The sequence below is a fragment of the Emydura macquarii genome, unplaced genomic scaffold, assembly GCF_026122565.2.
Source record: "Emydura macquarii macquarii isolate MOO-44397 ecotype Brisbane River unplaced genomic scaffold, CSIRO-AGI_Emac_v2 contig_2473, whole genome shotgun sequence".
Taxonomy (NCBI): Eukaryota; Metazoa; Chordata; order Testudines; family Chelidae; genus Emydura; species Emydura macquarii.
The window spans coordinates 4,024,212-4,039,854 of NW_027132610.1; the positions used below are offsets into that span (position 1 = coordinate 4,024,212).

The 15,643-nt window shown below is 36.5% G+C and overlaps 1 protein-coding gene across 2 annotated transcripts in view; it reads right to left on the reverse strand.

Moving 5' to 3' along the window:
* Positions 1-15,643, reverse strand: part of XPO4 (exportin 4) — a 114,158-nt gene that overhangs the window by 48,737 nt on the left and 49,778 nt on the right. For both annotated transcript variants that reach the window (XM_067562852.1, XM_067562853.1), the window contains exons 5-7: positions 13,414-13,530; positions 12,448-12,601; positions 2,179-2,291 (exon numbers count right to left, since the gene is read on the reverse strand). In XM_067562852.1, the coding sequence (XP_067418953.1) occupies positions 2,179-2,291; positions 12,448-12,601; positions 13,414-13,530 (384 nt within the window). The remainder of the gene's footprint in view (positions 1-2,178; positions 2,292-12,447; positions 12,602-13,413; positions 13,531-15,643) is intronic.

The window sequence follows — 15,643 nt, forward strand, 5'->3', positions numbered from 1 at the left end:
TTAGAGAGAGAAACAGATGCCAGCCAGACAGACATACTGCTCCTTCTAAAAACAGCAATAATGACAGTCATCTGTATTATGCTAACTATGCCTAGGCTATAGAGTCTTGCTAAAGTTAGTTGATAAATTCAATCAAGATTATATAGATGCTTCTTTAGCAGAGGTAAACACTGAAGGCACAGAAAACAAGTGCACCTCCATCCTTGGCAACACATCTGTGACCACTAGTAATCTTTTCTCATTTCTGCAAATGGAGTGTTACATCACTTCTTCTGAATGAAAGTAAGTCTATCATCAATAAATTTAAAAACACATTCTTAGCTATTTACTGCAATTATGAAATATGGACTTTAAGGCTCTTTTTAGGACAGGCATTTTATTTCTGCATACACGGACACAACAAATAGTATAATATAATGGTATAATGAATACTAGTATAGTTGGCCTCTCAAGAAAACCAGTCTTGCTAAATTAGTTTCAATAAAGTTAAATAAAAAAAGCAAAGTTAAATCTTTGTACCCATTTCTCTATTTAGCCCATCTCAAAGTTTATCCAAGTGATAACTGCGCAAATAACACGATACAGAAGACAAGTCACAACTATTTAAACTTCTGAAAGATTAAAATCATATTAAAACACAATTTTGGAATTTAAAATAATTCTTCCCTCTCCACCCTATAAAAATAAATCTTACACCATGTAGAAATTAGGTTTTAAAGTTTTCTACTTTAAAATGGCAGTCTTACAAAACTCAGAAGTATATTCAAATTTGTTAGTTCAAATAAGTGTAAATTATCACTATTTAATTTTTGTATTTGAACAAGAATTTAATATCTACAGAAGCAAAGGTTGCATTACTTCAAATTGCAAAATTAATGCAATCAGACTTTAGCACTGCTACTTAAAGCAAAAGTAACAATGTGCTGTTTTGTTTCTGTTCATTCACAAATGATTTAACAAAACTGATTTATTCTTTAATTATCATTAAATAAAATAAATGTTTAGTATTCAGAAGCATTCATCTTCTGTATGCTATTGATAAGCGTTACATTTTTGAGTAACTGCCTTAAGAACAAATCAGAAGTCAGATATTTAACTTAGGGACTTCTTAATACAGTTAAACTAGAAAGGGTTAACCTGTAAACTCAAAAGTTATTTGCATTAGGAGGTTCACAGCTGACAGTAGCAACTGTCTAGATCCTCTAGACAGCTGTTCAGATTGTGTGTGGCTGTTAAGAGTTTTGCCAGGAAGTTTTTCACCTTTTCAAAAACTGCTGGAGCAAGATAAATTTTCAATCAAACAAATGAATCTCCTTCATAAAAAAACTGAATATAGTATGCATTCAAACTAATGTGTCAGACAAATCACATTCAGTTCTAGAGATTTAGATACATTACCTAATACATGCCCCAACAAAGTTTTGAGTATATTTTTTCTCTGCTTTGCAAAAGGAACCCTACCCTGAAGAATGCTGAGCTGTAAGATCCCAAGTGACATGATATAAAATAAGATTAGCATAACAGTTTATATAAATAATTTGAATGCTGTTGCTGGGCTGATAGCAAATTAAACAAATATTAACAAAAATTAGTAATAGAAAGTTACTTTTGCCCAACTTTAATATCAGTTTTTAAAAAAAAAATACAACATAACCGTGTGTTTCTCAGGTATTTTCCAGTCAGCAAACCTACTGTTGACCTTTTTGGTTTATATCTAGCTTACAAGGTATGGATTTATGCTAAAATTGGATGGAGAAATGCCAAGATATTTCTAGCTTTCAACTGTTCTGTTAAGCGAAGTGTTACAGCATCAATGAGAACCTATTCTTCAGTTGATAATTGTAGAGTGGCAACACCTTAGCTAAAAAGGTATCTGATAACACTGCTCAATATGCTCAGAATTTCATGTGATGAATAGATGTACCTATGATATGAAACGCACACACTATTAATTAAAAAAAAAAAGTAAGATACTTTTATATGCAAAGTACATCTTGATCACTTCATAGGAAAAACATACAATAGTCCATCACCTTAGAAATTTGCTAGGGTAAAAACTGATGTTAACAGAATTACTCCTACCTGGTACAACAGGAAGAATCCAACAACAATGTTTTAAAAGAGGAAGGAGTTGCTTCTCAGTGATCCGTATTATGAAAGTTGAAGAAGAAGACTTACTGTAAAGAAAAGCTCCATAACTCTGCTGTCCAGGAGGGTTTCACGCCACAACTCTGTTGGCTTTAGCATCACATTTTGTGAGGATTCAAACATAGCTATATAATGTCTGCCCAGTTATCTGGTGTCAAGGTCAACAATAACATTCCTACTTGCCTTTTAAAAAAATCCTAGATACAACAGGATCCATTCAGAAAGAATGTAATGGAAACAATCTTTAAGCCTCTCCACATACACAGCATAATTCATGCATGAGGCCAAGGAATAAAAGGTATTAAGTATTGAAAAAAAGAATGCTCCAGGAATGTTAGATAACAGTTTGATCATAATTATGAGACATACCATAGTGATATGATCACTTTGATAACCAGGATGTCTAATATGACAGGGGGAGAAGGGGAAAAAAGAAACCGCAATTAACAGGTGTTAAAATTTATGCAAAATAGGAAGTCATTTTCTAAAAAATTTTCCTGGCAGCTTTTATAAAGGCCTTATGATTGCTAAAGATAGCTCTTTGAAACATATATCCTATTTTTCTAAACAGCCAAATATGCTTCACAGAATGAAAATATGTTCCCCTCATATAACTCTACAATTTTTATCATGCTAGGAAAAACAAAATCATAAGACACGACAAGTCATTGTTTTGTTAAACGTATGTTCTTAAAAGAGAAACCAAGGAACATACATACACTGCATCTGTGAATTCATTGCAAAGAACCATTCTAATCACTTAACATTAAATTACAATCATGGAACTCTGCAAATGTTCTACTGCTGAATAACTAGAGAAGCAAGAAAACACTTAACAAGCACGTAAATACACTGTACTCTGTGTCAGTTTATGGCTATACTAAAGTATGAAAGTATTTGAAGAGAGATTGAGAACACACCAAACATAATACTACATGTGGTTAAAAGGCATCATGTGTACTCTAGATTTCTCTAAATGTCAATTTCTAGACATTAGAGTTTACACTACACTAGTAGAAGTCAATAAGTCCCACTCACATTGATGACGTTATTCAAAAGAGTAAACAAATGGAGATTTTTTTTAAAAAGACAAAAATCCAAATATAAGTGGCATAAGCAAGATGCAGCATTTTATTTTACTGCCACTTGTTTGGGGACACATCATGAGTACCACAATGACTCCAACCTTAAGGCAGCAACCAAAATAGAACCCCATCACATCATAAACAGTTGAACCCTCTTATAGCGAAGTAATATTTTCCATAGAGCAATTACACTGTAAGTGGAAGGCTCACGATAACCAGAACTGCAATCAACACATAATGAACTGAAACAATTCAGGACTTTCATATTAACTTCAATACAAAGTGAGTTTCATTTGGTACAAATTTACCAAATGTTTATGTGAACAATATGGACTCCTAGAGATGCACGCTAGATTACGTTAGACAGAAACATAAGATAATGGATTTTTTGGTTTAATTTATATTTGAAAAAATAAATACAATTTTGAGGTATCTATAAAGTGACTTGATGAAAGCATTTCAGTTTTTTGGATGAAAATAAAATATTGGTGTAAGTTATTATAGGGAAGTAACAATCCTTCACCAAAACTTTATAGTTATTTTCAAATGCATTTCAAAGCATTTAGCAGTAATCTAAATTGCACATTAAATTATGAATGATTTTCTCCACCCATGGTAATCTAATGAAGAAAACACAGCAAGATAAGTTATTCTTTACTTACAAATGTCCTTCTCCTTAATTCTGTGCTGAATGATTGAATAATAAATATAGGAAGTACACGAAGAGGATTAGAGATTCAATTTGCTCATTAGTAGTTTTAATTTACAAATGGGACCAGTTACATATAGACACCTAATTTAGAATGAAAGAAGGGCTGGTTTACTGTCACTATTTTAACAAGCCCCAGTATTTAGTAGTCATATCCTGTTATTTTTAGAACTGGATCTCATACTAATAGCCTGATGACAACATCTGACAATAGAAGATTTGTAGATGAAATAATGTATATGTTCACTAAACAACCCAAAATGAGACTGCAGCTACATCAGTGAACAAAGAGCCCATTTTCCAGCACACTGTTGCACTGGTGCTAGTACACATATAACCGTTAGTGTAGATAGGGCTCAAGCATGCTTATCACTGTCATAAAAACCTGCTTCAGGGACATGATAGTGAAATTCCTGGTGTATGCTATAGTTTACACTGTTACTAGCATTGGTCCATCTGCACCAGGGCTGAAAAATAGGTACTAAATTTGATAGTGCACATGCAGCCTCTGAGTCTATCCATGATAAATGCTGGCTTTGTAACATGGTTATCAAAAATGAATTCGAAGACTGTCAATGCTCTCAAAGCAACAGAAGTATGACTAACTTGGCCAATAGTTTTTTCAGGATTTCACACAGCAATATAGTTTAAAAATAAAAATGCTACTGTACCATGCTGTAATATCACAGGGAAATTAACATCTCATTTTTTAAAATTACATCATTTCAAACAACAATTAAGCCATTCTCATAAATACCCGTTTCCTCTCTCTCTCTCTTTTTTTTTTTTTTTTAAAAGCAAATCCTAAAAAGAGTTCACTGCTGATACCACAGAAGTGCACATTAAAAAAAAACAACCAACAGGAAATTCAACTTGGTACTTGAGATGAAAAAATATACAATACAGAGATTCTTACAGAAGCTGAAAGTCTTTTTAAATCAGAAACAAGATTATTCAATGAACAGCCTCAAACTGTTCTGAGAAGTGTAATAATGTAGCAATTTCATTCATGCCATGATGTACAGTAAGGCAAATGCATGCACTGGTGCTTTTGCCAGAGGAGAGTGATTGCAGACCAACTGAGGTATTGCTTTGGAAGGGTTCATGTTAGCTTACGTTGGTTCCTCTCATCCCAATTCATGTACGCACCCACCAACTTCATGACAGGCTTTTTTTTTTTTTTTTTTTAAATGTTGTAGAAATAAAATCTTGTTTTCAAACATTGGCAATCACTAGGAAATTAAAATGATTTCCAAACTATAGATGCTCTAAGTATTACTTACAATTACCACATTTTTACTTTTAACAAATATCTGCACAACATACAACAGGTGGTGTTAAACCTCCAGATAGGTCAGCCTTCTCTGCGGCATGGCCAACTTCCATAACTCCCCTGTGGAAGGCACTCTGTGGGTCCACAGCCCATGTGTAGGGAGTGGACAGGATACAAATTGCTGCCCCTCTGACCGTAAAGAGGTGAGGCTATATTATCTTCTCCACAGAACCGCTCCATAGGTCCCAAGGCAGCAACTGAGGATTAGAGCCAGGATTGGAACTAAGAATATGGGCCTTCTGTAGAGCCACCAGGTTTGGTGGTGGGCCCCATGGCCTATTACAGGGGAAAGCAAACTCTGCATCTTCCCAACAGAACAATAAGGGAGTAGCTCATAATCAATCTTTTGATTTCCTCCCACAGAGATTTCTTCCACAGGTGTTTCTGCAGGAGAGGATGATCTGTCCCACTATGAGGTATTTGTTTCAAAGGTCATTTTAATCAAGCTTTAGGACTGTTTGGAGAAAAAGTGTTTTAAGTACAAACAAGGTACTCCATAAGTACTCCTATACACATTTTACTGCTAATAAAAACAATTAAATAAAATCTAACAGCTGGAATTCTGCTGTAAAATGTTGTAATGTCAGTATACTGATTAAATTTAGAGTTTAAAGACTGTTGTTTCTGGCTTGCAACTCTGCCAAGCATGTGGCTAGGGTCTGAGAACAACTCACTAATATGGATACACAGGCTGACTGGGACAGGTCCCAATGGGAGAGGGATTCTCAGTCTATGAGGGATCTTACAACCCCTCCTAAGTCCCCACAGGATAAGCCTTTTATGTTTGACTTTTTTTGGGAGGTGGGGTTTAGGTAATAAAATAAGGAGGCAAGCCCATACTTGAATACTTAGCATCTTCTGCTAAAAAGGTAAGCCTACAATATTAAGTACTAAACTTATTCCAGGGCAGCATAATTAACAGGATCAATGACCTTGCAGTTGAGGACTACTCAGAACATCTAGGTTCTGCTCCCAGCTTTGCCATAGCCTTCTTGTGTGCCAGTCACTTACAGCCGAGATTTCAGCGGTGCCAAAACTGAAGTTGTTTACACTCAACACCTTGAAAAGTCAGGCCTTTAATGTCTGTCTCACTTCCTCTTTTTTAAATGGGGATAAACCTACTTCCTTACCTCCCAAAGGCATTGCAAGGTCTATTAATGTTTGCAAGGTGCTCAAATCTATATTTCAAGTCAGTTTGCAACAAAACATCTAGGCAAACCCAAGCGATGAAGCACTAGTTATGTCTGAGTTCAGTTTCAATATGGTATCTAAGTTCTGTTCAATTATTTTTAACATTGATGAAATCCCAACCCTGCTTCTCTTGCTCTGTTCAGTATCTCTTGAGACATTATTAATAGGATTAACACTTAAATTGAACCCAGGACCACAAAACACATATCTTACTCAAACAAAAGTTCTTAGGCCATAACTCAGAAAGCAGTTCTAATTGCATGGTTTCAGCACTGAAGTCTGGTCAGCTTTTACCTGAGGGTGCTGAGATTGACAGCCTCTTATTTTTATGACCTCTTTGGAACTTCCCTGCATCCACCTTCTGTAGGGCTGCTTGAATTCTCTTTACAGCCCAGCAATCCAATCTAGAGATGGAATCTCCAGGCAGTTCATGTACACGGATACCACCTGCTTGGCTTCAAGGGACCGTGACATCCAGAAAATGGAAGAGAACCTGAACTGTGATATGGCTGCCTATTGCAAGAAATGGAGACTGAAACCAAGTATATCAAAGACCACATCAACATGCTTCCACTTACACCATGCTCAGTGCCAATTTGAGCTTAATATCTTTTGAACGGTGAGCAGTTGGCACACAATTCAAAAGTCAGTGTATCTAGCAGTCACTCTACATCGCACACTCACATGCAAATACCATCTCACTAAAGTAGTTCAAAAGAGCAAAAGCAGAAGTTGTCTACTGAACAAAGTGGTATGGCCCACCTGGGGAGCCAATGCACAAACTCTGCATAGTTCAGGGTTTGCTCTCTGCGACTCAACTGGAGAAAACTGTGCCTCAGTTTGGTTAAACTGCCCACACCAGGCTAGTGGACACACATCTGAATCATACCAAGAGAATCTTCACAGGCACGCTGAAGCCAACAAAACTTGTGTGGTTACTAGTCCTAGCCAACCTAATCTCCAACTAGTCTCCACCTAACATTTGGTGTCAAAATGCAGTCACCAAACCGGTCACCAAGATACAGCAAATACCACACTTAGCACTGTTCAGGGATATATGGGATGCACCCCACCGATGACTGCGAAGCAGAAATCCTACCTGGATAGTGCCGCACATTTTTCATCCAGGTGATACCATCAGTTCACTGTGCCAGACCAAATGGGAGAGAGCCTCTGCTGCTACCAGGAACTCCTACATCATCAAGCCGTTTGACCGGTTACCTGGCTTTGGACTCCCAGCTGCCTCTGGAGCCAGCTCAAACAGATTCAGGCATGGGGTAGTTCACTGTGCCAAAGACCAACCATGGTTAGGACAGCCAGGACAGCCCACTGTGAATTTGTGGTGCTGTCAAAAATGTGCACGTGTTGAATGGTTGGCTCTTTTCATGCTGGGCTTCCTGGAGATCTCCTTAAACTGAAAACTACTTAATCATTGACTAGCTCAAGACAATTTAGCTGGGGAGAGGTTGCTGGGGAAGATGGTGGTGGGGGGGTTGTTTTATTTTTACTCATCTTGCCCACACAATTTCTATACCTAGATATGAGCTCTTCTTCTCCTCTGGTAGTCAAGAACTCTTATGGTGGTTTCTTCTGGACAATGTGCTCTAGAGCATTCCATTTGGTTCTCTGACTGCTCCATTAAACTTTGTCATAGAGGTTTCCAATTTGGGTTGAAGTCTTCAGAGCCCTAGTTGGAATGTGCCATTTAAGCTGTTTGGCTGCTAAGGCCTCCTTTAAAGTCTTACTACGGCTCAAGGAATACTGCGGCTCAAGGAATAAAAGCCACAGAACAGATTCAAGGAGAATGTCTCTCACTTGTGCATTTAAGGCAATAAGCATTCTGAATTATTGAAGACCTGAAGGCAGATTCTCAGCTGGTGTAAACTGCCATAGTTCCATTGAAGGCAGCTATGACAATCTGCACGAGCTAAATACCTGCACCATTATGCTACTACAAGTTGCAGATGTCTTAACCCCAGATCCCATCTCAACATTCACCACAGAGGAGACCCAAGACCTTCAGATGTGCAGGCTTTATATCTAAAACAAAAAAACTAGCACTAAAGCAATCATTACCATAGAACTACTACCTAAACTATTATTAAATTTTAAACTAAACCTATTAACTAAAATTTATAAAAATCTATGTCTTAATGAGTCTGAAGTTCCCATGACTGAACTTGCTGACAAAGAAATGAACACCATTTTTTGGGGAGACAGGAGGACAAAAATCTTATGCTCTCTGTTCAAGAACTTTTGGATCTGTGGACAATTCACAAAGTCAGGACCCAAATTATTTTGCTATTGTCAGTGGTTTCATAACTTGCAACTCAAGGCATGTGAATTAATGTAGAGCAGTGTTTCTCAATTGGTGTTCCACGGAACCCTGGGGTTCTGCAGGAACACTGTTAGGGTTCCGTGAGCAGCTCTTCTCTGCACCGCCGAGAGCAGCTCTTCTCCGCACTGCCGAAAAAGGGAAGATGTCCCGGATTTTTCGGCAGAGGGTATCAAGTGTAAGTGTAATTTAATTGAGAAACGCTGACCTAGCTGTTTGTATATAATTTGCTTATTTCAACATTTTTTTTGGCCCCATATGTAAAAATACTGTTAAGAGTTTGGGGGGTTCCGCAATTATTTATCAAGTTCAAAAGGGTTCCATGGCCAAATTTAATTGAGAAACACTGATGTAGAGAAATCAGGAAGATCTGCAGAGGCAATATCATAAGAGGGACAGGTTACAAGAGGACCATGAAGAACAGCTTAGTTGCGTATGTCAAGGTGCACATGAGCCAATGGTATGTAGCTCTGAAATGGGATGTTTTAGATATAATATGTGGCTCCCAGCGTGGGGATCAGCAGAGGCAAATTTATGAAAAAGATGGACATATGTAACATTACTTGTTGAGTTATCCTTTCTCCGCAGAAGTTAATTTAAAAATGAAAAAAGTAATCAGAACCAGCTTGATCCAAGTAAACAATGCTAACAAACAATACCATATCAGTACCAAAAAAAGCAACGCTACAGAAGCCAACATACCACTGCAGACTGCCGCACATTCTTAGTGCAAAATAGGAATTCTATGTTATTGTAATTTACAATTAGCACTGCCAAGAAACCACTGAAGCATTCATAAACACCAGGTGAACTAATGTCTAGATAGTATTTACAGAAGTAATGGATAAAAATAACAATTGATAGACTGCCTGTATGTTATAAAATGAGAGGGAAGAAGCAGCATCTCTCAAACCAGATCTTGCCATCACTAGTACTGCATGCTACAATTTTAATATGATGCTGCTATGTGCAATCTGTGATATACAGATGCTTCATGTGAGAAATTGCATTTAGCTAAGCAAAATAGTGAGTATCCTACTACAGTATGAACACTCTTAGGTAGTGACTAAAAGTAACTTTCTTAATACAATTATCACGAGGTTACACTAAATTATAATACCCTTGAAGATTAAAATTCTCTTTGATTAGTACTGTTTGAGTTAATCATATTTTTGTCACTTCTTTTAAAGATACAATAATCATTTAACTAGCGGTAACATATCTTCTGCAAATCAACTTTAATAACACACACTGTATTTTGCCAAGGGAAATACAAAATGCTATGGCAAAATCCATGAAGCACAACTGATGATTGTACAAGTCTATTTCTGAGGTCTGATAACTGCCTGAGAACGAAGAGAGCATCTGCTACAAAAAAAATTTTTTAATTATTCATTTAATATATTTAGATGTATTAAAAGTGCACTCACATCCAGGTCTCTGAAACGTGCACAATAATTATAAAAATACAAAACAATTGGGGACCCAATGTCCAAGACCTATGACCAATTGTCACTTTTTTAAAGCAAAGATTAAGAAATTATACTGATGGAATTATTTAATGTTTTCTTAATGAAATTTAAATAAACTGATAGCAAATACGCTTTTCATATGAAAATGCAATGCCCAGCAGAGAAAAAAAAGACAAAATTCTCTCTTCTCTTTCATTATAAAAATACAGTTTACTAGCTATGGTATCTTGAAAGTATCTAAGTGACTGAAAATATTGTTAGCACTAATGCAGTGGTAAGGCTTGATTATCTGTTTCAATTAACACCTATTTAGGGGCACAGAACAAACCATTTTCTCATTACATACAGCTAAAAATGGAAGCTGGATCACCAATTCTATTCTCCAATTATATTTGCATCAGTGTAGCTGCACCAATGTAACTTCATTTCAAACCCGCAGTGTAGATGCACAGGACTCGTGTAAACTATGACTTACATGGTGCAGCATACCCCAGCAGTTTCCAACTGTGGTATTCATCTCCATTAGCGTCTTGCGTTAAGGTAAAGCTACACCAGTGGGAAAATCCTCATTACAACACCGCATAGAAACATACCTCTTCTCTGGACACTGTCAAATTGCAACAGGTGATGATAAAAATAAACCCCAAATTTTCCTTACACATCAGCTCATCCAACTGTTGGCCCCCAGTATCAGTCTTCAAAGAACTTGGACCAAACTCATCTCTTGATTAATTTCACTGATTTCAGCCAAGTTACACCAGAATGATCCATTAATCCAGTCTCAATTTAATGGTTTTCAAAAGAACTGCACATGGATCTTCACTTTTAAATCATGGTTCTTTCGTTATAATTTTAGAAGTCATAATATGAACTCAGTCTTCAGACAAGACCTTAAGAATGTCCATTTTCAAGCACGGAAATCTCACTTTTACTTTCTATTGTACAGTAGGTACAAACACCCTAGAAATCAGGGTCAAAACAACCTCGACAACATGTTTTGATCACCAACAACCATGGTATTTCTGGTAGTGAAATGAAGTCCTTACATAGGATTCAGGTGTAAGATCTGAGGGTTTTTTGTAGCATATGTCATTCGATGCAAATGGATTTCAAAGGATTTAAAAACAGCTTTATGAGCCAGGGATAAAAGTCACCCCTGGCAGTGACTGCTCTGCATTACATACAGAGGAGAACAAATCATTTCCATCCCTTGCTTCAACATAAAAAATAAATTAAAATGTTGAACCGTAGCATTGCCATTTAACTCTCTGGTGGATAAATGCAAAATGCAGTTTACCAAATTTACACTGATTTTCTTCTGGTCTGTTATATATATATATTTTTTGGCATCTCTATTCCTCTCTTCTCTCATTCTTCCCTCTTCCTCCATGCCTTTTCCCCTTTCAGTCCCAGCATTATATTCCCTCCTTTCTTCTTTACTCTTTCAATCTCTCTCCACTTCTTTGGGCTCTCAAGATCAGCAACCTGTCACACAAAGGAATGAGGGATATAGGGACTGTCTTAAGGTAACCTGTAGGTTTGCAGGAGGAAGAGGAAGGTATGCCAGCTGCAGTCTCTTCTGCCTGCCTATTGGCAAATTCTTTTCTTGGTGGGATCCTGAGATGCTTTTCTCCTGTCCAAGGAAGAAGTAGTATGGAACTTATCCCCTAGCTCCCACGGATGCCAGAGGAGTGGATAATTCTTGGATGGTGTTAGTTCTATATCATCCTCTCCTCTTCTCAGGGGAGAGAAGAATGGAGGTGCCAGATCCACTGCAAGAAGCTTTAAAAGCAAAACAAGAGCTCTGATCTACTCCCGGCAGTTCTACCTCGTCTCACATTAAGTCAGTAGATCAAAGTTCCCACTCTGTACCATCCCAACAACTGCCAAACAGACAGTCCAGCAGCCCCTAACTAGCTGCTGCTTTGATGGGCTAATTTTACCCTTATGACAAATACTTACAACTTTAAAGAGAAAATAGCAATAACGACTTGAATATATATTAAACATGAGAAAATATGGGAGTGACCAATAGAGTGCATAGCAAGAAGGTATAAACTATCCCCACTGGAAAATATTTTTTTCTAAATGTTACATTTTTCAAAAAGACTCCTGCTATTAAGTACAGCTAAAGCTAATTAGCTGAAGCAAACGTTCAAACATTAAAAGGATATAATTTGGAGGAAGAAAGTTCCAGCTTAAGACTTGATTGGCTAGTGCAAGGTAACGCTGAAACACTGAAGACATCTGAGCATTGAGGTTTTCACGTCTGCTGAATTCCTGTAATACTTCTACAGTGAGCATGAAGATCTGCCGAAGGTCTTCCTCCTACAGTTTGGAAAAATGCATGTATTATTAATGGATTCTCTCATTCATGAACTAAGACATTCTTGATCAGGTAAACAGAGAGGAATAATAAATTTTCTTTAGAAATCTGTGATTCTTTCGTTAAAATAGAAGAAATTTTCCAAGTTGACAGAATCAAAGCCTTTACCATCTGCCTATATAATGTAACATGCTTTTTTTAAAAAAACACAAGTCTTATTAATTATAAATATTAGTCATTAAGAGAAAAACCTGATAAAAATACATTTCTCTAACAACTGGTAGAGAAGGAGGGATTTGGTCTTTGGCATGAAAGAAGTTGATAAGCTGTTCCACAACAGTCACAGAATTTAAAGCAATGCCTTCACAAAAACGTTAATCCATAGCCAAACAATACATCTGAGACAACCAGACCGCACCATCTGCAATAATATTTTTAAATGCATGGCTTTCCTTGGCTTTTAACCAAAGCTATATTTAAGACTATCATTGTTCCAAAGAGTATTAGTTTTATTTTCTATTGGAAGAGAGGGAATTAAGATTCCTACTGTGTACAGATTCATAGATCTACATTCATAAAATGGACAAAAATGCATTACACTTTTGGAAACAAATATTTCTAACATTAGTAAGATGTTTACTAAAGAAGGCATTAATACATACTTTGAATGTATTTAATATGAATTATAATATATAGGAATCTTTTGCACATACCGTAATTTTAATGCATTTAATGGTGCATGAAAGTTTTCCTTTAACAACATTTCTATTTATCAGAAAAATAGATAGCATACATTACTTTTTTTTTCTTTTACCTGAAATATTCGTTTACAGTTACCATGGAATTCCATGCTTAGTCCAATGTTGCTAGTCTTACTTGAACTTGAGAACTCGCTCAACAAAGCCGTTAAAATGGAACAAGCCAGTGTTTGCTATATAAGAAATAATATAATTAAAAGTTGTTCAATAAAGTAATAGTGCTTAAGATGTACTTTAAGTTACTAGAATATTTCTAGGGAGAATTTTAGCTTACATGAAAAAATATTAGTGTACTAACACAGGATGAAAACAATTTTGCTTTAAGACAGTCATGTTTCTAATTAATTACCTCAATCCATTTTCTATACATGCTGTTTAGTTCTTTCCCTGTGCATTAGTCTCTCCATTCATTACAGGTACGTCTATCCTATGGAGCCTATTTTGACTTAGCTGTGTCAGCATAGCCCCTAGCATAGACTCAGCCTACACATACAGGAGTTTGTTGGTTTAGGAACAACACCTCCTTGAACGACATTAGCTATGTCGACAGACGCTCTCTTCCATCAACATAAGTTCATCTACACTGGGGTTTTTGTCAGCATAGCTATGTTGGTCAGGGATGTTTTGGTTTTTATTTCCAATCTATGCCAACATAACCTTTAAGTGCATACCAAGCCTCTTACTAGCCACAGTTCAGCTTCCTGTTACTTCTATTTGTCTAATATATTCAGGTCACTTTGCAATTTGTTTTGGCCCTCCTTTGTTTTTGTTACTTTCTCGTGTTTATGTATGATCATGATTACATTTACACCAAAGAGACAGCCGAGGAATGAGCCATTGCTAGTAAAAAAAAAAAAAAAAAAGCACCTCCAGAGTCCAAGCTCCCTTCCCCACCTCCAAAATACTGGGACAGAATTAGCAGAAAGCATCACTGCTTGAAGATTGACAGGTGATTTACTATTGACAGAAGTAGATATACAAGCCACAATAAAAGTACCTTGGCCAGCTACAGTTTGAGAAACACAAAGCTTGTAGGACTGCAGAAGACATATCAGTCATTATATTGAGATAGCTCCCAAAGGCTCTAATCAGATTGGGACCCTGGTTGTCCTTTTCTCACTCACAGAATTTAAAGAAAGGATCAATACTTCAACAGTTTTTATAGATGAACTACTTAAAAAAAAAAAAATTGTTATCCTAAAATACAATCAAGGCCACATTCTTCTTTGCTCAAACTAGGCTGAAAAAACAATGATTTTTGCCAAAAAACAAGCTTTACTCCTGATGCCAAAGTCCATTAATCATCTTTTCCCGTTCTCATTTATCCTATATTTTACCATGATTGGTCAACACACACAAAAGTGAAGTGAACTTCTTGGACTAGGGAGGTGAATTACATTTCACAAGAGTTCAACATATTACACAGGAAGCACAACAGACACCTTGTTTTGAAAAATGAAAATATTTTTGCTAATAGATGTTCCCAACACAGTTACAACTTCAAAGTTACTGGCTTTACTCCTAGACTGTTTGGAGCCAAGGTGCCAAGGATGGACAGAGGGGCAGGAATTGTTAAAGGGTCATACATGCCGGCAAGTGTCCAGGGGTTAAACGGAAATATGCACACTACCTCTGAACACCCGAAAGATTAAAGTTGAGATACTATTTATGCAAGCTCATACAACAGCTGAAAGCAGTGCCATCCACCCACCAACTGCAACATCTTTGTTCAGAAATGCCTCTGATGTCAGTACCTTGACCCTACAGACAACTAGTTATCGTAGCCAGTACACATTAAGTTAAAATTCTTACTTGCTAAATAAATCCTAGCCAGATCAAGCAAACATGGTTGTTTCATGTGTCTTTGTGGACAATTTCCCACAGTATATTAAAATTCACTTTATGTCAGCTTACTGTAATTGATAAATTCAAATATTTCTATTTCAGTTAAAAGTAATTATTTTAATTTCAATTCTATTTGGCTAGTCTTTTTTACTAGTGTTAAATTATGAAGGTTGTCTCTTTGCCAGTGCAAAACAAAAAAAATCAAAATCTTAAATTGCTAGAGCAGCAGCATAGTCTCTCTCCTTGTCAACCTTATATTATACAATAATTCAGCTGTCTCCTAAATGATTCAGCAGTTTTAACAATCTCAAAGCTCTGTGGAGTTACTGCTGGGACTGATTTTTTGTTTGTTTGTTTTATTCAAAATTGATCCAATATGAGAATTAATCAAAGCAAACACTTCGGTTTTGAATCAAACATCAAAACTAAGAGTATACCTTA